Here is a 27,832-nt window from a genome sequence, read left to right on the forward strand (position 1 = left end):
ATTCATCATAGAAAAATTCTCTCAATAGTCTAAACGCATGTTTCTATCGGCCACACAGTGTTATTGGCGAATGTGTTGAGTTCATTTTGCTGTTGCGATTTCTCCGCTGGGATAAAAAACGAACCAGCCCCTCAAGGAGGTTACCCACGGCGCTCAGGGTGTTGCATTCAGCTGGACAACATTTGGCCACGTAAAACGTTTCTGCGCTTAAAAACTAAAACACATTTTCTGCCCTGCCAACCGACACCGGCAAAGAAACACGATTAGCATTTAGAATTAAAAGCACTTGCGGAAATGAAAAAATAACATGCGTTTTTTTAAAGGGGGGGGGAGGGTGAAAAAATTCCACGAGTAATAAATATTGTGCAGACAACAATAATCGCCGGTGCTCGCAGCAGCGTTGAGAGCCCCGAGCTCCGAGTTGCCAAGCGCATTCCCCGCGGAGCGAGCGCGGCTGATCGTCTGCAAAGTCTGAGTGCTAAACGCAGCCGCCGCCGCCACCGCCGCCACCGCCACCGCCGCATAATGGAAACCATTCGACCGGCTTTCGTGCAGTCTACCGTGCCGTTGCAACGAAAACGGGGGTTTTATTTTCCTGTTTTTGCTGGAGAACCGCTGGATGCTTTCCACGCCTAGAGCTGCGCGCCTTGCGGCAGGAAGGAACAGCGTGGGATCTTGCCAGAATGTTAAATAACGCGAGAAAATAAAAGTGAAAAGCAAACAGTTCCCACTCGCTCGCACGCGCGTGCACGCACACGTACTCGGGGGGGGGGGGGGGGGCCTTGGCCAACGAACACTAAAGGTGGCCCCTTCTCATGGTGCGTACACAAAACTGAAATCCACCGAAGGATTTATGCGGCCAATGTTGGGACTTTGATGATTGGCAACCGATATTTCCGAGGACGTTACGAGTCAAGAGTCAAAGTGATTTCCTGCTCAAACGACTATTGGAACAGTGCTCATTTCCAACATCCCTCCATTGGTTGATAAAATAGGTACCACTTTGTGGATTGTCTCCAGTGGTTGGAGAGACTCACCAACACCATAGGGATGCATATATTCTACCTCTGGCTCCGCAGGGCTGTGAACGGGATATGAACACCAACGCCTAGACGCTCACTTGAGCAGGAAACTTTGAATTTGACATCTCCTGTTTACAGCTGTGAACGAGCGCTTGCAAATCCCGCACATCTACGGCGGCAAGTCTCTTCAAACGCCGTGAGACTTCCCGCAAAAAGCCCTTCTCGTTTTTATCAACCCCGTAGGGAGTTAACCCTCCGACCAGGATCATTTGAACTCGCTCACCTCTTCCCATTCCGACTTTTCGCGCCCCCCCCCCTAACCGTCGAGCCGCCGAGCCGGTTGGTCACCTATATTTACGGACACATCCAACCGATGTCGATCAGGCCTCTGGTTGGACTGTGCTTATTTGTTATTTATAACCCACATATTGTGTGTTAAACATCACAACCCCAGCCCAACACCCACTGGTGTTGTTTTTTTGTATCTGTGCACCGCGGATCTGTCGGAGAGCATCCCTCAGGTCTATCTAAAGGGCGTGACATCACCTTCATTATTAATATTTTTTAAACCCCACTTTCCACGAACACTTTTATACTCATCAGCGGGCGGCTTGACACTCGGCTTTCATGTCGTCCCACCCAGGGATCGAACAGCTCACCGGGCAAGCGGCGATGACATTAAAGCCCCCCCCCCCTCCTCCACCCCCCCACGGGGGGATTAAATAGGCGGTAGCTTTACCCGCACAGGATAGGCACTCTGATGGTGTCACGCACACATCTCGGGAACTGTTGCTTTTATTTCAGCAGGTGTAAGAACTCAAGAGACTAACGAAAGAGTCCCATCTGACAAGAGTGACCTGGGGTCACCGAAATTACTAAACAAATAAATAGAAGGGGGGGGACGACCGACCACGCCTTCACACACGAGAGATCAAAAGCAATGCGCAAACACAAATGAACGTGAAATCGAAGTTAAATATTAAATTGTGGTTATGTTTGGCGGCGTTTACACTCAAAACAAACTCACACATTTTACATGATTAAAGAAAGGAGAAAATGTAAGAATGTAAACTATTACTTTTCAAAGATCGGCTTATGACAGCCTATTCGTGTCGATATTTTCAGGCTGTTATTCCTGCTTTAGATGTATCTGCATGAGCTTAGCTGTAAGTCATTGTGGTCTAAATAATAATATTAATAAAAAATATGAAATGTCATCTACTGTTCTCTCAGCATTATATAAGTACAGTGCCGAGATTAATTAATTAACATCCCATATACAGCACTTTCTGGATAACGAGGGCCAATTTAAATCAAGACATCCTAATTAACCTTCAAGAAATATGAACATTATCTTGTAGTGAAACTGCGTTAGCAGTGATGCACAAAAAACAAAGCAATCAACACATTCGTCAATAACACTGTGGCCTTCATAATAAAAAGCATTGACTGGACGACGTTTCGGGCGATGGCCCTTCTTCACAGCACATGGAGGGGCCTGAGAGGTAGAGAGAGGCCGGAGAGACAGTGTTTTGGTAAACAAAAAAAACCCTCAATATTTCAAGAGCCGCGCGATGCATGTGGCGAACGAGACGACGGCGGTGGTCCTCAATAAATAACGGCCACGAAGCAGTTCCTTAAAGCGCCGCATGCGGCTTCGTAGCCGCAGGTTGGCGACCCCTGGTCTAGGTGATGTCTACCCTCTGGTTTACGTGCTGCTTCTACTTTTTGACGATCAGATTTCACTTCATTGAGTGCTCACATTATGAAACAAATAAGCACAAATATAAATAACAAAACATCCTTCGCGAGAACGAGTATGGCAACTCTTGAAGCACAGTGTTCGAGCATTGCGCGGAATTCCTGCCGCACAAGGGACCTCCGGGAGCTGGCTCCCAGAAGGCCGTTTTGCAGCGCGCGCGACCACGTAAAGCCGATGATGCGATTACCTGCGCAGGCCCCCTGCCAGATCGAAGCGGCACCACTTTGGGTCGACCGAGGCCACACGGGCATCAGGCGGGGGGGGGGGGGGCCCGATAGCACCCGCGCCTTATGCCACGTGAAATTAAATACCCACTCACTGCTAACTGCGCAATAAATTCGCAGTAACGCCCGTTGCACAAATTGGGGGGGGGGAATTAAACGCGTGGGGCAGCATATATCACCGGGCGATGTCAACGGGCCGGGCCAATGTGCCGGGTCGCTCTTCGTTAAGGGGGAGGGGGGGTTCAGAACTCGGTTTATATAACGGCTACTCCCCGTCGACCAGAGCGTGGCCTTTCCTGCATAAACAACGCGGGCCTGGATTATTCAACTCCTCGAGCCGACGAGTAAATTATCCGACGGTGCCAAGGCTGTGATTAAGAGGGTGGGTTTAAAGATCTCGATGGTAGCAAGAAAACCACCTCCCCACCACGGAGATAAGATCGTCAATCTGGAAGTACTTGTGCGGTCTAACTTAATTGTGTGCAACACCACCACGGGCCACCAATTAAACTTACCGCAAATATGCTCCTAAAACAAATGTTGCAAACAGTTCCTGTTGGCGTGCTTTCTTGTTTTGAAAGCACACAAAAACAAACGTCTAGTCTGGGGCGCGGGATAAGCATGAAAATACAGGCACGTCATTTTACATTCAGCTTTTATAATAAGGCGATAATTGCGATGCGTGTAGCCGGAGCATGGCCCTGCCCGTCCCTCGTTCTTCACGAGTCAACGGGCAGAAGTAACCCCAAAGCTACTTTGGTCCAGAGGGCTGAAAAACGCATCAACACTCTTTTGGCCCCGACTACATCTGCTAAATTTAACCAGTGCGAGAATGCAGCCCTTTCGGTTGACGTCCTGCACCCAGTTAACACACTAGTTTTTCCTCTTCACAATGATGAAAGTTCAAGTCTCATCACGGTAAAGTGTGGACGATGGCGATGCTTTAGAATCGTATGATAGCGTTTGAGAAAGCCCGCCCAGTGACCGGCACGCCTGAACATTGCCACTCATCGATAATAACCTAAACCAGGGGTCGGCAACCTACGGCTCCGGAGCCGCATGCGGCTCTTTACGGGCTGCTTCTTGACGATATGTACGTATGTACAGTATGTACTCAGATGCATTGCGGCTCTTGAAATACTGAATTTTGTACCGAATTGGAAAGAAATGGCTCTTCTTGTTATTTTGGTTGCCGACCCCTGACCTAAACCAACAGCGGCCTCTGCGTATGGAAACCATCCTCGTCGTTGCTCGTGTGAGCTGGATGCCAACCTGGAACAACAGTTGGCGCTTTCCCGATCCCGCCCCGTTCGTTTCTGAGCGGACTAATCCTATCATTGTGAACACTGCTTCGTCTTCCGTCCACGGGGGAAAAGTTTTCAAACCGTGGGCTGTTGTAGAAATGCCAGTGCCTCCAAACTTATATTTGTATGTCCCCCCCCCCACCCCTCACGTTAACTTGCAAGTGAGTGTAATCAACTTCACATCATTAGCCTGGCTCCCACAGCTACGGGTTTTCCCCCAGCAGGTTGCCTCCACCTCAGAAAACACTCTTTTCTTTGTTCGACTTTGGGTTTAAAAAAAAAAACTTCGTAAAAGCTCAACGGCAATTTGTTGCCTGCGCCCAGATTAAAATAATTAAAATAATTAATGGCCGTTATTAAAAAGTATGGAGAGGAGTAACAATTGGCGCTAGCCCACCAGTATACAGTGTTCCAAGAAGCAGCAATACAACGGGAGCTGCTTTTTGGATCGAGGGGGGGGGATGTTCTCTAAAATTACCTGCAAACACTCAGCCATGAAAACATAGCCCCAAGCCAGGGTTACACAGGCAAGCCGCCTCCGTGCTGTGATTGTGTACCCAGCCATTCGCAAGCCTGCACACACCGCTGCGGAAGCCCTCTCGTCCTTGCAAATAGTCTGAAAAAACATTGCAAGAGAGAACTTCAAGCCGGCTGGAAAAATGCTGCAATAATTGCAACAAGTCTTGCGTACCTCCTGGAGTATTCGTAGCACAGATGATTTGCCGCGGAGGTGGTTTGTGTAATTGGAGATTAAGTGGAGGAGATGCTCGTGTACATTTCTGAAGATGAACATAAACACCAACACTAATGTACAGAATTAGAATATTTACAGTGGAGGAATCCAATGATCTATAAAGTTCTTTATCACAGATGTCCAGTCGGGGCGGGTAAGAACGTCACAACAACAAACAGTACAAAAACATGATAGAGTGCCAAGTACAAAGGTAAACAAATCACCCAAACACAAATTTCACTAAACCATCCCCATCCTACCAGGCAAAGCCCACCGAGGTATGAACTGATTTTTCAGAAGCAACCTGGCCACAAATGATAGCTCAATAAAGTGGCCCATCATTGGGACATTTACAGCACCAAAATAATCTAAATACAATTTATTTTTATAAATGTGGCAGGAAAAACCGGAGGACCTAGAGAAAAAAAATCCATGCGACCATGGGGAGAGAGAGAGAGACACGCAAACCCATAGGCACATTCTTGACCATCATTCTTTCAAGATTATTGTCAACTGAGATGATGTGAATGTTGGACACGGGTAGGAAAAAATTCCATGCACGAAAGTTGTTTGATTGTCAGCTATTTTCTGTTGTCGTTCAAGAACAAAACTAATTTGGAGTTGGATGGCACTGTGCGGGTAGTCTACATCACTCTGCGGAGGTAGCCACGTGCAGGATAATGAGTACCTGTGGAAAGGTAGCAAAGTAAGCAGATTTATTACTCGAGTGTCGCCCTGTGCTTGGGTTTCTCTGGGTGTTCCGGTTTCCACCCTCAAGGCAAAAAGACACGCACGCATGCACACACACGACGAGACGTTGCTGAAAAACATGCCGAGCGGGACGGTCCAAAAAAATATTATTAATGAAATTTCAGCGAGGCTTTTCTGATATAAATACACCCCACTATTAAGCAACATCCGTGTAAATAAATAAAGCTGATATACATGTTTCTAATAGGCTTAGCAGCTTACATTTCCCCTTGCTATAGTTAGTGCAAGATCGGAAGGTCCTGGGCATGTCGGGTTAATTATTACAAACATTACACGGAGCTACAAAAAGGCAGATGCAGCCCACCGCCTTGGCCTCTGCACGCCACAAACTCCCCCGGGGGAAAAACACGTCGACGATGATGGTGGTGAACGAAAGAAAAAAACCACACAAACCCGCCCCAACAACGCATTAATAAAAAAAATATTGCTTAACTGCAATTTTACAAACCGGGAGAACCCACCACATGCCTCCCTGCGAATAAACACGCAGGGGACACGGACGGCGGCGTCGACGGTGGCGGCGGTGCGGGGCGGATAAGAGGCGAGGTGGCGGCGCTTGAGGGGGGGGAGAGGCGATGAGGGGGCAGAGGGCGCGCGTTGGGGGGTTGGGGGGGGGCTTGACAGCTCTGCCGTTATTAAATTGCCCGCGCCGACCACCGAACAATTTCCACCGAAACTTAATCCGTCCGTGCCGAAGCCTTTGTGAAAATAAGCCCTTCTCCACTTATGGCGACTGTTCTTTTGCAAAGCTCCTAAATGAAAATGGCAAAGGGATGGTTTTTCATTTTTACAGACGATCATTTAATGCAGCAGCAGCAGCACTCGAGTATGAATTATATGTATTAACAACTTGAGACGACTACAACTCTGTCTATGCTCCCAAGTGGCTGCATCTTGTTCCAGGCTGCCCTCCCTCCCTCCCTCTGTCACCCAAGACACTGTCAAGTCCCTGCTTGTTATCCTTCCATTACATCTTTGCTCTTCCTCTGCTTCCTCTAATCTCCACTTTAAACCTCTGCGTATGATGTCGCCCCCCCCCTCCACCACACCTCACTCCACACGGCCGCACTGCCTCTGTCTTGCTTCCCCAGCATTGTCGGTGATAATCGGTGACCCCCCCCCCCCCCCCGGGTCGTCTCCTGACGCGGTCACTTCTCTTGTCGTCTCTCGGCATCACTCCGGCGATCCATTGCAGCCTGAGAATTTCTACTTGATCACGCGCTGTCTCTCCCCCCCCACTTCCTTACATCGTCCAGCTCTCTGCTCCCCATAACGTACCATCACTGGTCTGATGCGGTTGTGTGCGTATCTTTGCCTTGGTTTGCGGCTTCGAATTGGCATTGGTATACTTTAATTCATGAAGGCCACACCTTAAAATTCCTCTGTTGAACGACAGCTGAGTGAAAACCGCTGAAAGCATTTGAATTGCGATTTTTTTCTCATTGGAAAAACTCAATGAGTAAGATGCTCCACTGAATGTACAATAACATGCCAAGTGACTCACGGTCGATTTTGTCTAACATTGTCCATGCATAGTAGGCTCTGCGGACTGCTTTGTGTTTGTTGCATTACCTTCTAACAAAGGTACTGGCACTTGAACAAATTTCCAATATTATTACTTCTCTGAGTCATCCGCGAGCACCGCCCTTGTGGTAGGCAGCACAACGAGGCCTGGACGAGCTGGGTTTTATTTGGAGCCACGCGATGAATCAACCCCCCACCCCCTGGTCCCCCCTCCATCGCCTGCCTAATCGGAATCGCGGCATTAAAAAATAAAAGCGCGAATGTGCCCGCGTGAGACCACAAGGAGCCACACCCTACGCCGGGAGCACATGCCACGGTCCTTCCCCCGGCCCCGGTATTATTGCTGTGAGTCACTTTGCCACGTGACCGCGCCCCTGCTCGCAACGCCCGATTATATAGACGGGTGAGTCACGGGGACCGGAATGCAGCGGGGGTGGGGGGGGGATGGACAAGCCCGGCCATTCATTCCATCAACTTGCTGGAGGCGACCGTGGACTTGCCGGTGGCTGGGGCGCGTCAGGGACGGGAAAGCCTCGGTACGGATTACCCGCCGAGGAGGAGCCCGGCGGTGACTCACTGCGAGGCGCACGGGTCCGGGTTGCCTGCACGGGGGGTCCGGGTGTGCTTGAACGGGTCCGGGTTGCCTGCACGGGGGGTCCGGGTGTGCTTGAACGGGTCCGGGTTGCCTGCACGGGGGGTCCGGGTGTGCTTGAACGGGTCCGGGTGTGCCTGGACGGGCCCCTTTTACGTCCGGTGAGAAGAGGCAGCAACGCGCCTCCTCGATCGGCTTCCCGACAACCATTTTGTAGAGGTTGCTCCGTTGCTTCGAGAGCCGCGTTGTGGTTACCAGGACTGCCCCTACTCAGCCACGGATTTAAATTAATGCTCCCATTCACAATCGCTGCGTTTCTTTCCGCTAAACAGTCGGCATCATATTTTTATTACAATTAAACTATTAACATCAGTCGTTTTTTTTTTATTCCACTCATGTTACAGTATTACTTCATGCAACATTCTTAACTTTTATGGCATTGCATTAAACAAGGTCGACTCGCTTGGAAAAACAAACTTGGCATCTATGCATTTTGCAAATAAATATATAATGTCTGTTAACCATTCAACAATAATTGCACTTCATCGCACAGTGTATACAAAGATACACATTACATCTGTCGTTGACTTTCTGCCAAAATATATTTGTTTAAAGGGGGAGAGAGGACCGAATTGGCTTTTCTGGGTGGTCAGTACCACGCCCAGTCACCTGTTTCCCCAGCTGCTGATGTGTGATACACACCGCAGAAAGTACATGTTCAAGGCCGAGTCGACCTAGGGGAGGCCCAGGAGTGGTCTGGATATTTGTCTCCGATGTGGGCTCGGGCAGCCAGGTTCGCAGTGCAGTGTGCCACCCCGTACCCCCCATAGGAGCGCACACATGTATCACACATGTATCACACATGACAACTTAATTTGCAATTTACAACATCCCACCCACCAAAGATCAAACGTAGGGGATGCATTTACATTTTTTTAAATTACACTGCACCAAAATAATTTGGGAGATGGACATCGGACGATGGCACGCAGATTGTACAAATTATAACGACTTATTTACCCTAAGACTAATTTTTCAGCAGGGTCCTATGTTGGGATGTTTTTCCAACACCGTGTATATTGTATGCTTTAAGCTACAGAAAAATAAACTACAGGACCCCGGAGGAAATCCATGCTTAACAGGGGAAGATCATACAAACCCCCACACACAAACTCCACGCGAAAAGGTTCCCGTGCCGGGAATCAAACTCAGGTCGATCTTGCTGTGAGGCGCAAGTGATACACCACCGTAAGAGCTTATCACAAGAATCCACAAGTCGGTGACGGGAAGTCAAGCGGACGTACTGTGCTTGAGAGAGGAGGGCCCCCCCCCCCGGGCTATCGGGGGGCACCAAGACCCTCGTTGCCTCGCCACCCGCTCAGGACCCGTCTCACGGTGGCGGCCCGGACGCTGGCGGGCTCCCCCGGTTGCGCGCGGGCACGCTCCACCCAGGCTGCGGCAGCTGCCAGCGCGTCCGCCAGCTCGCACGGGCAGCGCATCTGGAGAGGCGTCGACACGGCCCATGATGTAACGCGACTCGATCACAGTTACGCAAGCGAGGGCAACTTCAAATCGTTGGTCAAAGTGGTGGGGATTCCACATTCCTACAGCAGGGGCGAGTTTCTCTGCAGAGCAATCGCTGTTTTATTATTCATAAAGTGGTACTTGTTTTAACGACCCCTAACGGATGATGGGCTGAGTCAACAGTCCCTCCAACAAATATTTCAACTCGCAACCTTCCGATTGCTAAAGCCGAGCCGTGTTGCCGCGTGCAATCACAATCGAGGAGGTTGCAGGTCGTAATTCAGCATTCGGATGTTTTGGCCAATGACATTGTACGTTCTCTATTAGCAATGGGAGGAAACCAGAGCACCCGGAGGAAACCCACGGTGAACAGGGGCGAGAGCAGTCAAACTCCCACGTCGAACCCAAGGCGCGGCGGGTCTTGCCACAGTGCCAACGTGCCGCCCATATTAATATCCTGCTGTCATTAAAAAAAGGCTGTGCATGGTAAACCCCTAATTTAGCTGGAAATTTCCCTTTGTTGGGCACAACCGTGCAAATCCTTAACACAACAAACACATGAGTTGGAACCTTAATAGGGTAAATAAGGTATTAAGATATCATGTCATTTAATAGGGCTCGAATTACACCAGAAACGAGACACGCAGTTGTTCAGCTGTGAAATCTTCCGGGCTGGCTCAGAACGTTTTGTACTCGTACACCATTTTCACTCTTCAAAGCCGTTACCTAATTATTGCTTTTTCACTTTCTGTAAATTATAAGCAAATGCAGGAGGAGGGAAATGGTGACGCAATGGTTAGCACCAGAGGTGGGACAAAGTCATTGTTATGCAAGTCCAAGTCGAGTCGCAAGTCATCAAATTCATGACTCGAGTCTGACTCGAGTCCAAGTCACATGACTCGAGTCCACATCTCAGAGGTGGGACAAAGTCATTGTTATGCAAGTCCAAGTCGAGTCGCAAGTCATCAAATTCATGACTCGAGTCTGACTCGAGTCCAAGTCACATGACTCGAGTCCACACCTCTGGTTAGCACACTGTGCTGCTCTGCATCTTCTCATTTGACTTCAATTCCCGGCCGCGGATAACATCAGTGGCGATTGATATCAGAAGCCGGTCTTGGTGCCCCCCCCCACCGCACCCGATACAAACCCACCGGTAAAGGTGTGGTGAAGTGCGGGAACACAACCCCAATGGCAGGCGCAGCATGGGGAACCGCTCGATTCAGCAGCGGATTAACGAAGGAGCCCGGATCGTTCAACTCGTGAAGATGCACGCAGCGAGCAGTGCGTGGCGAAAGCGCGACAGAAGAAACGCTCAGCGCCCCACGCGACCCGGAAACCCACACTCGGAATTAAACAACTTATTACAGTACGGTACTTTATTTTCCCAAAAGCACGAGTGTGTAAAGCATCGATATGTGTTTTTTTTATTCTATGCCGAGTACATAAATAACGGTGCTTGGAATGTTTTAGAGCACCATAGTTTTCAAATCCTTGGTCACGAGTCAAAGGCTCAGCCCTGCAATTGCTTGCTCACTCCACCGCTGTTGTGTTTTGGCCTACTCTTTCGCATCGCCCATACATCCTGGAAGAGGTGGGAGTATCGACACGTCACCTTTAGCGCTACCTCTTGTTTACACACTGCCATATAAAAAAAATTCTACTTTTGTTTTCACAAAACGCAAACTGCAGTTGAAAAAACATTGTGAACATCACCGAAACTCTTCCCGCGACATTCAGGTCGATCCAAACAAAAGCTTCTGGACACCATTAAAGACGGTGCATCTCCGATGAAAGCTAACACTCAGAAATGTGAGGTTTCAACAAAAAATCTCACTTGGAATGTGAGGCACTGGCAGCAACATAAGGCTCTGTGGCCAATGCAGTCAGCTCCAATTCCTTCCATTCATTGGGTACCTCCTGCAGTCCAAACTCACTTGGTAAAAACCCATCAGTTTGTGTGAAGGGACATGATAGCAAACTGTCAAAAAAACCCCCTATTTTCTTTAACGAGCAGTGAGTTGTTACGTCAGCTGGGACACACACACACACGCGGGGTTCTTACTTGCTTCAAAACCTCTTCCGAAATCCCTTGGCCACTTTCCGCAAAGATGAGAAAGTATACGGCGAGTTGATTGGCGACGTCTGTCACACGGGTGTGAACAGACGACAGGATGGCCGTGACGTCACTGGGATGCAGCCCGTCCACATCAAGAAGGTCCCGAAGACAAACGCACGTCCCCTTCAGAGACGCCTGTCAAAAAGAGCACGCAGGCGTACGGCAACACGCTTTGAATTAATACATTCTGTTACGGGGGGGCGGGAGAGAATGGAAATATCACATTACGGGGCTTGAAGGGAATATTGCACGAGGGCTCCGACATTTCACATCACTGTTCATTTAAGTCGGCCTTTATTAGCCGGAAACTATCTGTGCTAGGCAGCCTTCGGCACATGATACAATAACACAAGTAGTAAGGAAATCATTGACCTGATATTCAGCCAAAATGCAATTACATAAATGTTATCTAAATAAATAACAGACGTTTTAAAAAAAACTTTTCTGGACTGGACTTCAATAATATTTTGTGCGCAGTTCCAGCTGTTTCCCACAGTAACTGAACACAGGCCTGTAACGTGATATACTTCAAGGGAAAAAAAAACCTTGAGGCCAAAGACTGCTTAGCACGTTTGCATTCAAAAGGACACTGAATCTACCCAGGGGGCCTGTTTTAAAAGTACACGGGCGCGTTTCTGATTTCTCGAAACAGACGCCGATAGGTAGCACACATCCATAGCCGCGTTTTCCCCAAGCCAAGAGGCCGAATTTAAACTCTTTTTCAGATGCACGCTGTAATCTTTATTTGAAATAAACACGTTGAGACAAACGAAAGATCACTGCTTCTTTGGCAAAGGCGGAGACGTGGGTGATGCATCGAGACTTCAGTTGGCCTTGGGAGCACAAACGTCAAACTTCTGCGTGGGCCAGAGCACTGGGAAAGGCTGCCCTCCCAGGCCTGCAGTCTACATTTCTTGAAGGCAGGTTAGCAGCTGCGGCCGGTGATAATGTGATACATCCGCTGAAAGCACAACACACGGCTGGAGGATTCCGTTAGCACCAGCTGCTGCGTGCAAAGTGTATGACTGCCCGAAGCTAGTCTCTTCTTTCCATTTAAATGAACAGCTTAATTATTTATGACAAGTGTGTTCCATAATTTTTTTTTTCTTTCTTCTAACGAGTGTCAAATTTTGTCGAAATAAAATCCGAGAAAAAAATTACAGCTCCCTCCGTCGGCGATGGCTCCCGCTGAACACAAATCCTCGCGGCGTCATGGCCATTTCAAAGTAGATGCTCGTGGCGACCTCTCTCTCGGCGGCGACCCACGCAGCGTTAATGCTGCTCCATAACCACAACACGCCTCGCCCGGTGGAACCGCCTCCCGTCGCGGTGACGTGGCCCAGCGGCAGCGCCGCGTTTGCCGCTCGTTGCAGACCTTTACGGTTCTAGTCACAGCAGCCGCCACCATTCTGACTGCGGGCGTAGCAACTGCGGCGACGTGCGCCGTCCGCTCCACGGCGGACACGTTCAAGATGCCCTGACGTCATTTCGCAAGAGTGGGCCATTGTGTGCCAGCGACTGGGAGAGGGTAAGCAGCTTGGAGGTTGTGATGAGTGAGACACGTGTGCAAGGTGGAGGAGAGCAGGTTACCGAGTGGCACCCGACGGTCTGTGACCATGTGACCAACGGGAAGAGACACCGAAAGCCAGACGGTGGTGGTGATGATGGCGATGAGACTGCAACAGTGGTCCTTGCAAATTGAGTGTCGAATGTGCCACATTCTTAAAACACACAGCAGAATACTCATTTGAGACTCATACATAGGAATCATCGCCCTCTACTGGCAAACTTACACCCCAGGTCACTCTTGCAAATGAGACTCATCGTGATCGATTGAGTTCTCACCTGGTTAAACAAAATATAAGCTAATATCTCTGCGCCCTTTGGCTAAACATTTCCCCCCATTGAGAGCGATCATTTAAACATTAATTTTTCATTTCTTGAGCCATAGAGAGAACACACCATCTGCTATATACGGTCACAACTACACTTTTCAATGTTTGCCAGTAAAGCTTCTTAGCCGCAATGGAGCCACTTAAAAAATCACCGACGGCTACACGGCTGGAAACGTGGCAAACGCGGCTCAACACAACAACCACGGATGTCACAAAGCACATCTATGCTGCCCAGCTCTTCGCTGGTGCAGAAAAACATCCGTCGACTTGAATGTGTTTAAACCGCATTCGAATGGGAGTCGGCAGGTCACATGTCAACGGGCGGAAGTGGGGCGACTGTTGACGACACTGCCCTGTGCGACGGTGGTAAAACATTGACCAAAGACAGCATCTCTGGGTTTGTCAGCAGCTACGTACAGAGGAGGACCTCACCAGGGCTACAGACCGGGTAACATCATCAAGCGTCTAATGTTGGATGAGCATATGGCTGTGGTGGCAGGACATGAGAAGAAGACTATTTGTCTGGGGTACAAAGTGGAACCTGCCGTACAGAGCGAGGAGCAAACGTCCGTGACAGCGGTGTACCTGGGCGTCCAATCGCTGCTGCTCAGCGAGCCAGGGCCAGTGGTAGAATCCGAGGAAGCTCAAGAGGGTGTCCAATTCGCCAGGGCTGGCCGCGAGGGTCTCCTGCAGCGCCACGTCGGCCCAGTCGCCACACTGCACCAACAGCGTCCACAGCTCGTGCCGCTCGGCCCTGTGACGAACGACGGGGGTGACACGATGGTCGCTCCCGCTGGGGATGGCCGCTTCCCTCCCTTGCGGCTATGTTGAGTTACTTTCACGGAAAAAAAACCGACGAATATAATAGAGCAATGGAAATCATTCGGCAGCACGGCGCGATGCTGCATTTAAACTATGCCGAATGGGTAACAGAAATGATCGTGAGAAGTGCCAGCAGCTATGGGATGACCACGACTGATCATTATCATGATGACAATGGAAATAAAGTTGCCTTCATGCAACGCTTCTTGCATTGAGGGGTCAAGAGCGGCACGCTTCCAAAGTTAATAATTACTGTACTCTGAAATGTTTTAAACATCCCTTCATTACAAGTTACACAAAATTATAATTAGCATCGTTGTGGAGAATATACGTAACAACATAAATAAGCAAACAAAAATGCTTCTTTACATTATCTCTCCATCCACAGAGAAAAAAACATCTGCTACACATTCCATCAACCACACCGTCTTCTGGGAGTGCACACATTCAGCAGCATCGGTTCAACACAACCAAACTCTGCATACGTTTTTATATCATCATCAACATCATCAACATCATCAGAAACAGACAGGTTACGAAGGCGTCGTAGCGCCGGGTCGGCGTGCCGGGTTTAAACTGCGAACACCTCCGCAACGAGTAGCCCAACGCGCTATATGTAAATGTTTGTAATCTAAACAAAAGTTGGTGGGTTAACATTTTTGCGTTATAAAAGGAAGCAATACACTTTTCAATGTTTATTGCATAGTGCGATGCTAAGGTGTTTGCCTTAATGCCAGAGCGAAAGTATAGTACGTACAATGCATACACAGTAAGCAATCAAACTAAGCTATACCAATTGCACAATGCTGAGTATTAATCTCGTGCACCTTCATATTTAGTTTTTGATAATTTTTAGAAAATATGCAAGATTTTCCGGTTTAAACCAGGTTTTAACAAACCAGTAACAGAAGCCGAATCTCTTGAAACTGTTTTGCATCGATTGAACCGTCTCCAGTTACAATGGTTTTCGGTTAACCCGCACCGCACCGAAAACCAGACAAATCGATTGCATGGTTGACAGTTACTTCGGTTAAAAGTCCACTCATCCAAACCCAGCCAAACAAGAAATTCAAACCGAGTTGTCTTTGCCAGTGTCAGGGTCACGTCACACACTCAGGGTGCCGATGGGTACTGGCGTTTTAATATGCACCCTGGACTTGTTTGGAGACCAGTGGTTTTCCGTCGGTTAAAGAATGCAAGTAAAATTGGCCTACAGGGGGTCGTTATGGACCAACCCAACTTAAACCGAAAATTACCCACAAAAATTACCCACATAAAACCCATGATTCACACCTCGGACTTGCATCGTGGCGTTTACAGAAAACACTAAATCCTCTTTGAAAGTTCATGAGCAAGATTATGGTGGCTGCTGCTCATGCATAGCTGAACAGGCAAAATACTGACATCCAAACAGGACAACTGCTTTTGGCTGGTCATGTTATAATACTTGGGCAGGCGACGTGTCCCTCTAATGATAGCTACAAGCACCGTAACACCAATTACATTCCCATCCGCCACATGGCCTTCTGGGAATGCAACAGTTCCGCAGCAATGGCTCAACACAAGCAAAACTCTAGACCAGTTTCGACCCTCAGTGTCTCATCAGCAGCAGCAATCATCATCATCATCAGAAACGTGTGACCCCAGGCCTCCCTTTATTTGCAAATGTCCCCTAGAATCCCGCTAAATAATGGAGGGAGCATACTCAGCCAGAGAACTTTGTGAACTGCTGGTCTGTCTGATTATATTTTCTCCCACACACTGCATATTTCACAGTTCATCAGCCTGAGCAGGATGTATTTTTGTGCCGTGACTCACGTTTGGGAGGCCGTGAGGTTCCTAAGAATGTTCAGCGTTCCACTGGTGATCCTGAGCAGATGGGGGTGCCAGGATTTGAGAGGTAAATCTGCAAGAAAATGGAACACATCCAAAAATATAACAGTTTTTTTTTAAACAACTGAGACTAATCCAACTGACATATGCAACTGAGACTAATCCAAGACAAAACGATCACAAGTTCGTCAATCTTCAGAAATTGGATTTCCCATAAAATACCTGGTCTAACAAACAAAACGGGACAAAAGCTGGAAAACAGTGCGCAAAGAAATATTGAGTGACGCGTGCTTCGGATTACATCGAAAGACAGAAATGAAATCCAAACGTAATTCATACCAACTGCGAAGGAAAGACAGTAAGTAGGCTTGGGCGGTGGACGCATCGCAAAGAAGAGTTCGATGGCTGAACAACGACAACGAGGTGACAGGATGGCAGCCAGAGGAGGGAATGAGCCCGGCAAGGACCAACACAGAGGAAGGAATGACATCAGCCCACGTGCACAAGATAAATTGTGGCATCACAAGACCAGTGATGATTATGATGAAGTCTGTGCCATTAAATGTTTTACCATGCTCCGATAATAATCATGATCCTTCATTATTATTGTCGTACAGTGCTCATTAACCCAGGAAAGCATCACAAATAAGTCTCAAGATATTTTCAGGAGGGTCCTGCCAAGTTTTCACTGTACAGGGTCGACGTTGCGGCCGTGTAATCCCAAGCAAGTCATTGGCAGTGTCGTTTTCCGGCATGGGTATGTTTGGGCCAATACGGTCAGCGCATCTGGAGAGGCGTCGACACGACGCATTACATAACATGACCCGATCCCAGTTATGAAAGTGAGGGCAACTTAAAATCGTTGGTCAAAGTGGTGGGATTCCACATTCCTACGGCAGGGGCGAGTTTCTCTTCAGAGCAACCGCTGTTTTGTTCTTCATGAAGTGGTACTTATTTTAACGACCCTGAACGGATGATGGGTTGAGTCAACAGTCCCTCCAACCAATATTTGAACTCGCAACCTTCCGATTGCTAAAGCCAGCTTGCCAGATCGGCAAGGCGTGTTGCTCTGTGTAATCCCAATTGAGGAGTTTGCAGATCGTTATTCAACATTCGGATGTTTTTGGTCAATGACCAGTTAAATTGTACGTTCTCTTTTAGCTCTGGGAGAACACCAGAGAACCCGAAGGAAACCCATGCAGGACAGGGGGGGGTGGGGGGAGAATAGAGACTCCACACACACTCACACCCTGCATAACAGGGGGAGAGAACACACAAACTTAACCAAGTCGCCCGAGTCAGGAATCAATCGCAGGTCCTTCTTGCTGTTACCACTGCGCCACACAACCGAGCAGACCTCCTTAAATGCCATTTCAGAGGTACAGTGAAGCCAGTAAAATTGCATTCACTCATTACATCGAGTGGTGCATGTTCAGACAGCTCCTTTGCTTAATGCGAGTTCCTGAGATCTGACCCGGGAATCGAAGGCAAAAATGCAGTCCGACAACCCAAGAATTATAATCCTCTTTGCTCTGTAAACCATCCAGCTACCTTTGCTGATAACCAAGCACTTAACCTTTTACAGTTCAGTCAGATTTAAATTGGTCAAGTGCTGCCAGTTTTAGGCTCTGAGTCGGACTCGGGCATATCTGCGTTCAGGTGCATATTTCACACGTGTTTGATAACATTAAAATCAGAAAGATATTCATCGATTAGAAGAAATTTCCACAAACTGATTTGTTTAAATTGCGGACATTTCTTTTTCAAGTTCAGATTATAGATATTATGTAATATGACAATATCCTCATAAAAGCTAGTTTTTTTTGTACTGTATTGTGTAATCTGTATGGTAAAAAAGATTAAGTTTATTACACCGATACTGTATTGATAAGTGGCTGCTGCACACAACGCTATATGAACCGTTGTGTATTTTAAACGAGAACAGTTTCCACTATGGAACAAACAAGCCTCGAGTTGGCAGACCTCAAGGGAAGGAATGTCTGGCCTGGTGCTTCAGAAGCCATGGAAAAAAATTGGGTCAATTTCACAAAATAAAAAAAATACTGTAAAAATTTAATAAAAATAAAAACAAGAGGTCTTCAAAAAATCATGCACGGGGCGAAGCTGCGCAGAATGCAGACCGCAAACATGCCAGGCCGCACAGTAGGGATCACACGGAGCCTCTAGACACTGACATTTTAAAATCGGCAGTGAAGCTCCGAGAATGGAAAAAAAAAGAGAAATTATTTCAAGCAGACGCTGCGATTATCAACGTCGAGCAAAAGGGGAGCCGCCGCGGTCTGCGATTATGGCGCCAATCATGGCCAGAGCCCTTGGGCCCGGGCAGACCGTCTAATGACATCCCTTGCATCCGCCAAAACCCATGGCAAGTTGTGCAGGAAGGCCCCGTGTGCACGCGGGTGGTGGGTGGGTGGGGGGACTTCTCAGCGGTGCCGAGGCCGGGTCATTACGTTGGTCGTGGAGCGGCGGACGCTTTGTCTGAGCCGAGGTGTCAGGTTGCATGGCGACATGGCCGCTGTGAGCAACGTCGTCGTCGTCGGTGTTTGCTGTGAAACGCCAGCTCCTCGTTTTGGTGAATAATGAAAACCGCCACTCACACTCGACACCGCCGCCATGCTCTCAAGGCTCACTCCGAATTCTCATGCTTATTGAAGCAGGATTATTTTAGGTAGATATTAAAACAAAACTGGAATAATAGGGCACAACAAAAACGACACGTAATTTTTTAAGCACAAATGTGCGTGTTTTTTTTACAAGCGCATGCAGGTTAAAAACTGGCGTGGTGCTCTCGGCGGTAAAGTGTCTTTTAAAGTTGAGCAGCGGCCTCGGCAGTCTGACACAATCAATCAAGGCCGGTAATTGAGATGCTGAACCTGGGACCAGTGCTCCCAACAAAAACCGTTTAATGTGCTTAACCATGGCAGTCCAGGAACACTGCTGGGCGCAACAAAGCCTATCGACAGCACCATTTCCCAAACGCGGCGGTGCGAGGCTGCGCCACACAAAGGGAGCTTTCTCCCCGACAACGCGGCGGCCCCGGTGGTGGCGGCGGCACCACCGGCACCCTGGACCCCGCGTTATAAACGCTCTTGCACCGAGGCCCCACTCACCCGGCGGGACAAACAGAAACGACTTGGGGCTGCCACCCTTCAGTCCTCCACGGCCCGCCCGCCCGCCCACCCCCTGCACGGTAGAAGTCAGATGCGATGGAAGGGGTGGCAAGGATTAAGCAAACAACAAGGCATTTGTGTGTGGGTCGGGTTGATGACTAAGACGCCCTTTGATTCCATTTCCCTGCCATTGCCAGCTGCCCGCCACTGCTATTTTGGGGCCGTCCCGACGTAATTTGTTGCAGATGGGTTTCCTTCCTTTTTCCTTTCCAGGCTCACGAGAGAGCGCGCGTGTGTGTCAGTGTGCGTGTGTTTGTGTGAGAGCGTGCGTGCGTGTCAGTGAGTGCGAGTGTAAATGTGCAAGCGAGCGTGTCTGCTCACTCGCTCCACACGGTACGTGTCTCACTGTTTTTCTTCCATCCTCTTTTATTTAACAAAGTTTGCCGGGATGACTGGGAGAGGGAATTCAAGTGAAAATATAATAACGCAATAAACCCAATCCTCACATTTTCCAGGCATGAAGGATGCTTATTTTGGCAGCAGGCTTTGGGACCAGAGCTTTCACAAATTGTAATCAGGCCTGCCAAACTTATTTAGTGAGCAGCTGGGTGGAATAAAAAACCTAACACAATAAGGGGTTTATTTTTCAAGACACAACATGCACTCATTGATAACCAATTGGCTAAGCCAACTAACTCATGAACTTGAACAAGATAGGCCAGTTTTAATATAAAACGGAGTTCATTATTAATTACAATTTTAACACACTGGCAACATCGATAGCATGACTGACTATACATATACAGTACACCACATTCAACATTTAGTTCAGTTGCGGAAATATAAAAAAATGTTGATTCTGCATCTTGATAGACAACCTTTAATTTCTTCACGATTCCACTGTGGCCACAAGGGAGGAGACTGTAACATCTCAACCGCAATGTACTGTTTTGAGCTCTACATTAAAACCACAGACACTCGCAATTAGGGCCAAGGTGTGCTTGCTTGTGAGAGGGCTGTTTTTCCCTCGTCTGGAATAAATTATCCACCTAGACTGCATTTCTCCTGGACGTGGGATTTGATCAATAGACGGCAGTGTTTGTGTTCAGAACTTCAGTCATATAAGCACGCTTCTGTACCCTCCGTGTTTTTCCTACAAACCTTATATCCTGTACATTCCAAAATAAAATACCATATTTAATATCCTGTACGTTCGGTTTCATTGCGCTGTGCTATTCAAATAGCTAGACCTGGGCAAAGCGGCTTGGAACGACAACATTTCTTGCATTGTTGTTATTGTTTGACCTAGGACAAGGCGGTTAACTCGCAGCGTGGGTTCTAACAAGTTAATTGAAAAATGATTGCTGGCCGAGCTCAACTGAATAAATGAAAGCGGATTTGTCGTGTAAATTATTCGGATTGCGGGCCAATGTATGTATGGAAGGGAAAGATTACAGTAATACGGCCCCTGTAACGGATAAAATAAAATGCTATGCTCCGTTAATTAATCTTCCGCTAAGTACACACAGAGAAGCTTGAGACGGGTGTCACGAAAATGGGCCTCATTGCGAGTGCTGACAGGAGGGCACTTGGGTTGGTGGGCAGTTACAGTGGTGCGAGCCGTGACAGTTTCTTATCAGCCAGACACGCAAAACTCTAATCGCCATCGCCACACTCCACTGCTGCTAAATCTGGAGCCCATGTTTAATCTTCAAAGGGCAGTTTGCTAAAATTAAGCGTGCCTTCCAGCCCAGTATAAATTACCCCAAGAGAAATTATAATGCATCCATACCAACACCATAATAAATATATAGTTTCGCAAAATCTGCTGCAAAGTCATATATCGTATATATACTGTACATCTAATGTTAATCAACTACTAATGATTTACAGCCAATTGTCAGTTCTCACGTAGTGTCAGTTATGGGGATTGTTTAACCAATTATATAAAATGTAATTTGACACGAATAACTGTAATGTAATTGTAAGAGGGAGTGACTTTGTGGCAAGGGTAATTTTGTTCGGTTCCAGCTGTTCAGCTTTAAATTAAACTTGAACTCCTTCATACTGCAAGTGTTCATCAGTTCATGAAGCACCACGGCGCCTGCGTGATCGTTCCGTGGTAATGGTGAAGATGAGCTGTCGCACCGTCCCCGACGTGGTAAAACATTTACAGCGCTAATTATTTTTTTGCTTTAAATAACGCGCTGTTCCGTGAACGCTTTGCCCTTGACTTTACACTCGACTTTACACTCATGCACGAGGGCGGCCGAGATGAATCAAGGGTAAAGCGCCGCATGGGAAAGGGAACGTTTTTGGATACCAGTATATATTTACAGCTCTTGAACAACAAACTTCAAAGCAGGTAAAAAAAGGCTTGTGCCAGGAGGCTTTGAGTGAAGCAAACTTCATAAGTAGCGGGTGATAAATGACGCGTGCTGCCTGCCTATTATCACAATGATACGGTGAACAATGCTCCGTTTATAGCGGGCGGTGCACGATCGCTATCGTCTGCCCGCGGAAGGGTACAGTGTTCGAAGGTAAGCATTTTCATCTGTAAATTACAGTCAGGCGCCTCGATATTCCTGCACACCATTAGTCTAGTGCTTCGGGGGCCTGCATTTCTGGAAGCAAAGGTTGGCACAGCGTGCAACTTTGTGAAGCTTCCAAGCTCGCTTAGGCTGCAAAGTGGCCCGCAGTTGGCAGTATAACAGGCGGGCTGAATCCATTTGTGCGGAGCTTTGAACATTAGAAGTTTGGTTTCTTCCCAAATGCCTAATGCTCATTAATTGAATTGGCCAAATGTATTACGAATGCAGGAGCCCTTCTGAAAGAGATTCTCAAAGTTCAGTAAGGTTTTCCTCTTTATACATAGGGAGTAACTGCTATTACTCAATATAAGCCCATTGACATATCCTCTATAAGGCACACATTGGAGTTAAATACTCAAGTTAAACCTTAACACTTGTCTTTCTTTAAATGCTTTCAAAATAGAAAACTCCATGCGATTGAGTTAATTATTTTGCAATTACTTAAACCGAGCACAATTGAATCGTTATAATGATCAGTCTTTTTTATATTGCGTCACTCATGCAAACTGCATCTGACAACGCTGTATCATCAGCAACACATGGAGGGCGCATATGAAGATGTTTTTTGACGATGAATTATTGTTTATTATGTGTGGGAGGAAACCAAAACACCCAGAGAAAACCCACAAGTGTGAAGGGGCAACACTCTATCCCTCTACTGATGGAACAGTTGGAGGCTTGTCCACACATTGCTGCTACTGCCATCGGCCAGAAAATCAAGGTATGGCACCGTGACACCCACCCACTGGAAGAACGGGAGATTCACAAGATCCCTGCGGTGATCCACCGACCCTCACTGTGGCCTTCAAAGTGCTGGATCATTACAGGCAGCCGCGTGCAGCAGCGTGGCCGCCACCGCCCCCGCGACTCTTACAATGAGTTGGAGTCTCTTCTGTTCCGCCCTAAGTGTGCACGACTCGTACTTGGAATTTCCAGCTCACGAGCTATCTGGAAACGTGGTCTGCTGGAGACATCCTGGGAAACACTCGAGCTACGAAGCGTCAAACAATGCCGACGTGTAAAAAAACGAAATCTAGGCGACGTGGTGGTTAACTTGGTTGCTAAATGCAGGAAGTATCCACTGTGATATTCATTGCACTCTATGGAATCACGTGACGTCACTTGTTCCCTGTTCCAGAAAAAAATCACGTCCCTCTTTTATCCAGCTGAAGCAGAATATCCCAGAATCACATGACACGTAGAGACTGTACGGGAAATGATGCTAAGCACGGTGAAACCAGCAGGTTCCTTGGACTTTTGAGAAAAGTGTCAATGCAAGGTGACGCTGTTGCTCCTTTATCCCATCAAAGCAGTCGCATTTTAGCTGTGCAAAAATGTCATTTTGTACATTTGTTGAACTCTTTCGCACGGTACGTAGCCAACCGGCCATAGGAAGAGTTTCAACGTGCACCACTGTGAACGTTGAAGGACATCCATTGCGGACAGCGGAATCAAACGTCATCGACACGCCGCCGCCGGTGCCGCATGTGAAAACAACCATCAGCTGTGGTGATTAAACAACACCGAGGATACTGATGATGACAACAGTACAGAACTGAGTTCCGTGAACGTGTCAGCCGCCTGACAAAATACAGGTCGGGGAGGGGGGGGGGCAACGCGTGCCTCGGCCTACCACAGAGGGCACGAATACAGCTGCTTCTGTCTCACACTGATGAGGACGGCACTCTGGGAGGTGGCCCACCACCCTGGGCTGTAATTACTGCTCACACCACGTGCCAAAAAGCAATCAAAAAAATATGTACGTGTGTGCGTAAGTGCAATTAAATAAATAAATGGCAATGCCGGCAGGCTGGGAGGTGAACACGTGGAGAGATGGGGGGGGGCGGGATGAAACTGGACCACCAAACAGAATACCATTCCACTGACCTGGCAGCTATAATGGCTAATAAAGTAATGCAGCAATAACAAATGCATGTAAAGTGAGCGCTCTGGTTGAGGGCTGGCACGGCGTAGTGGCCAAGTTGAAAGCCATCTTCGGCGACGGTGCCAAAGCCACTCGGCGCGCATCTCCCCTTGTTGGCGGCTGGAAAGCAACGCCTTGGCATGGGCAGCGACTTGGGTCTGCACAACCTGCAGCGCAGCCGGGCTCAAGCTGCGGACGGGCAAGCCCAAGCAAAACTAAGAAACGTGCAGTGGCTTTACGTGCATGCGGCGTTGTAACGCGTAATAACAACGGTTGTAACCATCGATGTCGCTTACCCTGTGCGGTAGAGCGTCGCCGAGTTTCGAGATGCTTTTTCTCGGGAGGATGCTGATCCACTGGGACGTTTGGCCAATTTGTTTTTCAGAAATGATCTTTGAGGCGGTGACACGGCCCAGCGGTGGCGAGCTCACCGCGCGCTGCAGGGAGGTTCACGGCTCCAATCCAGCAGCCACCCCGATTCATGCCGCAGTTGCATTCACTCGAAAAAATACGTGCCGCCAGTTTCACAGCGGACGCGGAATGTCCCGTGATGCCATTCCCACAGACCCAGTGTTTGTGTGTGTGCCGGTGCCGTGGTCTAAGTTCGGCAAACTTTAAAACTCACACCGCAAATTACTCGATTCAAATATACAAAAGCTCAATGGGGCTTTCCTGGCTAAACAAGCGATTGACACGGTTGGCTACGTATGGTGTAAAAGAAGTTCCACGTCCATACGTACGATAATATTAATACGAATTCCAGTGAAGAAAAAAACTGCTCACAGCCACAACCATTGGCAAGCAGGTATGAACTTGGCAAAGGCCGACAGCGTTGATACTCGTCTGCTTTACTATCCCTGTCTGCCTTTAGAGACGCATGCTTGAGTAGAGTGCTCGAGTAATCTGACAACGCACGTCAGTGACTTCGCTTGGCTTCGTATACAAGTTCACCCTTGTGCATGCAATGTTATCGTCACTTGCTACTGCTGGCACAGAGAATGTGTTTTTTTATGCAATCGTGTTAACACAAGTGACTTTTGCTGGATAAGCGGCCAATTACAGCGCTCGGCTTTAGGTAAAACAAGTGCATTGAAGCTTCGCGTTAAGCAGACGTGATCCTGCATTGGGGAAACGAGAGCTATTTGGGGCATGTTGACGTTAGCCAATAAAAAACGTCCCTAATGGTCACTCCTTGGAAACTGTTCTGTCACTGGAATGCACGTTTTAAATAAAACCATTTTACCATGAAGAAAAATCCGAAAAATGTTAATCCGTTAAGAGAAAACCAGAAATTAGTTAACCTGCTGCTAGTTTCACATTGCCGTGACAAATATATTTTTTCCCAATAGCTGGCAAGATACGACACACAGCCCAGCTGTGTTTAAGCCCATTGGCAGCTGTCCACAGGATGCCAGGTTATCTGATAACAGGTCGGGGTGACCCAGTGGAAACACTTGAGCCTCACCGCAAGAATAACCTGGGCTCGATTCTCAACTCAGGCACGCTTCTCTGTGGCAATTGTATGTTCTCCCTCTGTTCTGCAAGGTGGTTTCCTCCGAGTTCTCCGTTTCCTCTCATATAAAAAACACACAAAAGCCACACAGTGTAGCTAGCAATAGACACAACATCCCAATGCTGAATAAATGACCAAAAAATGTCTCAATTGGGATTCCACACAGCAACATCGCCCCCAAATGTGTGAAAACTTGACAAGAAACTCTAGGGGGGGAGGGGAGGGGGAAGCCTCGAGACTCAAGTGAGGCTTTCCTGGGTAAGCAAAGCATTCAATAAGCGTGTGTGTGTGCAGGAGGTCAAGTAAAAGGGTGGCGGAGAAGAACAGTGCCACACATCTTTATTAACTATGCCCGTGACAGTTGTCCGAGGTGGGGGGGGGGGGTGACGTGAACCTTGGTAATAGAGAACAGCTCCTTCTGTATGTTCCGTTCCGCGCCGGCTTCAATAAGCTAAGGCAGTTTTTTTTCCCCTCTCCCCCCGTTAGTTCTTGGGTGGGGGTCAGATTTCGCCGTCCATTTTAATAAGTGATTTTACATTCACAAGTTACCATGCACATTTTGAAAGGCACAGCCGCAGCCAACATTTTTCGGGCATTTCAATTTCTGAGGGCTATCCGTGATGAGAAACAGGCGCGACTGTCAGCGAGGGTTGGGGGGAGGGGGGGGCTGTCTAGCTGTCGAGGATTTTGGAGAAGTTGGCGCAGAGCCCAACGCAGCATGCATTTAATGTTACCCTCTAGGAACTAGAGAGCTAACATTCTCATGGAGGGGAACAAATGGTCAAGTTTAAGGGGATTTGTGAAAGTCGTGCATGCAAAGATATCCCTGGGGCGTGCGCGAGTTGATGGGACAGAACAACATCTGACCATTTCGGAATCTAGCAAACAGGCCAACGTACATAACGGCGTAGATAATTTTTTCAGCTCGGTTTCGTCTGGAAGAAATTACTCCCAAACTGCCTCGAATCCCACGCCATGCTCGCAGCCTTAAAAGGCATTTGACAACACGCCTATAATTCCATTACCACCCTTATGGGTTTGTGTTATGCGAATAATCTCGGATAAATAAGCCAGTGGTCAACCGTTGTGTGCATTATATGATAGCATTGGTGACTCACGCTCGAGTATTACTATGTGTGTGTGTGTCTGACATTAAGCAAAAGCAATACTGTACAGAAAATATCAATCTGATGAGACGCTGCGTGTCGAAACCAGTCCAGTGTGTTTGTGTCGACCTATTTCTGCCGCCAAAAATTATGCACTCCCCGAAGGCTGTGTAGCTATTGGGATGTGCAAAAAGCACAGGTGTGTGAAGGAGGTAGTGTATCGTCCGCAATGTTTTTGTTGTTACGTCACTATTTTATTTTAAAGTTTATTTAGGTACAATTAGGCACCCGGTCCTCACCGTTAACGAATGCACCACGGTTGCTGACGACGCCTGCCCTTGTTGTTGTTGTGTCGTTTATTCACCCAAGAGATGAAAAATACAACTAAACCCATGGAGATGCACGAAACATCATCACTGCAAGGACAATGACCCTGGGGTGGGGGGGGGGGGTCACATCGCTTACCTTCGCAGGGCTGCAGAATCAGAGGCAACAGCGGCCGAAGCAGCGCTGGAAAGTAGAGGCGAAGAGGGATCCGCACCTGGGCCATCAAGCGCAGACGGGGACGAGAATATATACGACGTGCCGCATCGCCGCGCCAGCGCCTCGCCCGATCGGGGCGATTAACTTCACAGAAGGCGAGCGGCGGGGTGACCCCACACGAGACCGAACCATTAGCTCGCCACAATCACGCCATTGTGCGGCTTTATTACGTCGTCGGTGGCACCGCTCACAAACAGCTCTCCAGGCGAAGAATGCGCATTTCAGTACGGAATAGCGACTATGCTTTTTTTAGCTTTTTTGCGAGCGGTGTTAGCGTCAGGAAATGAGCCCGTGGGAACGGGCCAGCCCGGGCCGGCTGGCCGGCCTGCGGACGCGCAATCGCCGTGGCCAGCGAGGGCGCCCACCTGCTGCACGTCGTCCTGCTGCCTGGCGCGGAGGAAAGATGCGGTGAAGCGGCGCGCGATGGCCGACACCGGCCAAGCGCCGGCGGCATCCGCAAGCAGTGCTCTGGAATGATCATTGTTACAACAAGCACGGCAAAAACACACGGTCAACTGGCTGGCTGCTAAGCACTCCCCAAAGAAGAGACACAACTCGATAACAACTCCGAGTGGTTTTTGTGTTTCCTCATCATCTGTGCAATTTAAAGGTAATCTCAAGATTTTACTTGGTGTAAGGGTGGCGCAATGGTAACACTCGTGCCTGACAGCCAGAAGTGCCTGGGTTTGATTCCTGACTCGGGAACCTTTCTTGTGTGGAGTTTGCACGTTCTCTCCCGGTTCTGAATGGGAGTCCTCCAGCATCTTCGGTTTTCTCCCATTGCTAACAACAACATACAATGTCACTGGTATTGGCGGAAAAACATCCCAATGCTGAAAAATAACCTGCCACTTACTTCATTGTTGGGAATCACACCCAGGACGTACTTGCTGCGAGGC

The 27,832-nt window shown here is 48.3% G+C and overlaps 1 protein-coding gene across 5 annotated transcripts in view; it reads right to left on the reverse strand.

The window, feature by feature from the left end:
• The window catches only part of FANCC (FA complementation group C), a 55,364-nt gene that overhangs the window by 12,444 nt on the left and 15,088 nt on the right, over positions 1–27,832 (reverse strand). For 3 of the 5 annotated variants that reach the window (XM_078618600.1, XM_078618611.1, XM_078618621.1), the window contains exons 10-15: positions 27,299–27,401; positions 26,856–26,931; positions 16,111–16,198; positions 14,056–14,224; positions 11,522–11,710; positions 7,918–9,431 (exon numbers count right to left, since the gene is read on the reverse strand). In XM_078618600.1, the coding sequence (XP_078474726.1) occupies positions 9,270–9,431; positions 11,522–11,710; positions 14,056–14,224; positions 16,111–16,198; positions 26,856–26,931; positions 27,299–27,401 (787 nt within the window). In that variant the 3' untranslated portion in view covers positions 7,918–9,269. Of the gene's footprint in view, positions 1–7,917; positions 9,432–11,521; positions 11,711–14,055; positions 14,225–16,110; positions 16,199–26,855; positions 26,932–27,298; positions 27,402–27,832 lie in introns of those variants that run through there. The other 2 variants (XR_013588711.1, XR_013588707.1) reach the window with 2 other exon arrangements.

The sequence above is a fragment of the Lampetra planeri genome, chromosome 3, assembly GCF_965212315.1.
Source record: "Lampetra planeri chromosome 3, kcLamPlan1.2.h2, whole genome shotgun sequence".
In the NCBI taxonomy this organism is placed as follows: domain Eukaryota; kingdom Metazoa; phylum Chordata; class Hyperoartia; order Petromyzontiformes; family Petromyzontidae; genus Lampetra; species Lampetra planeri.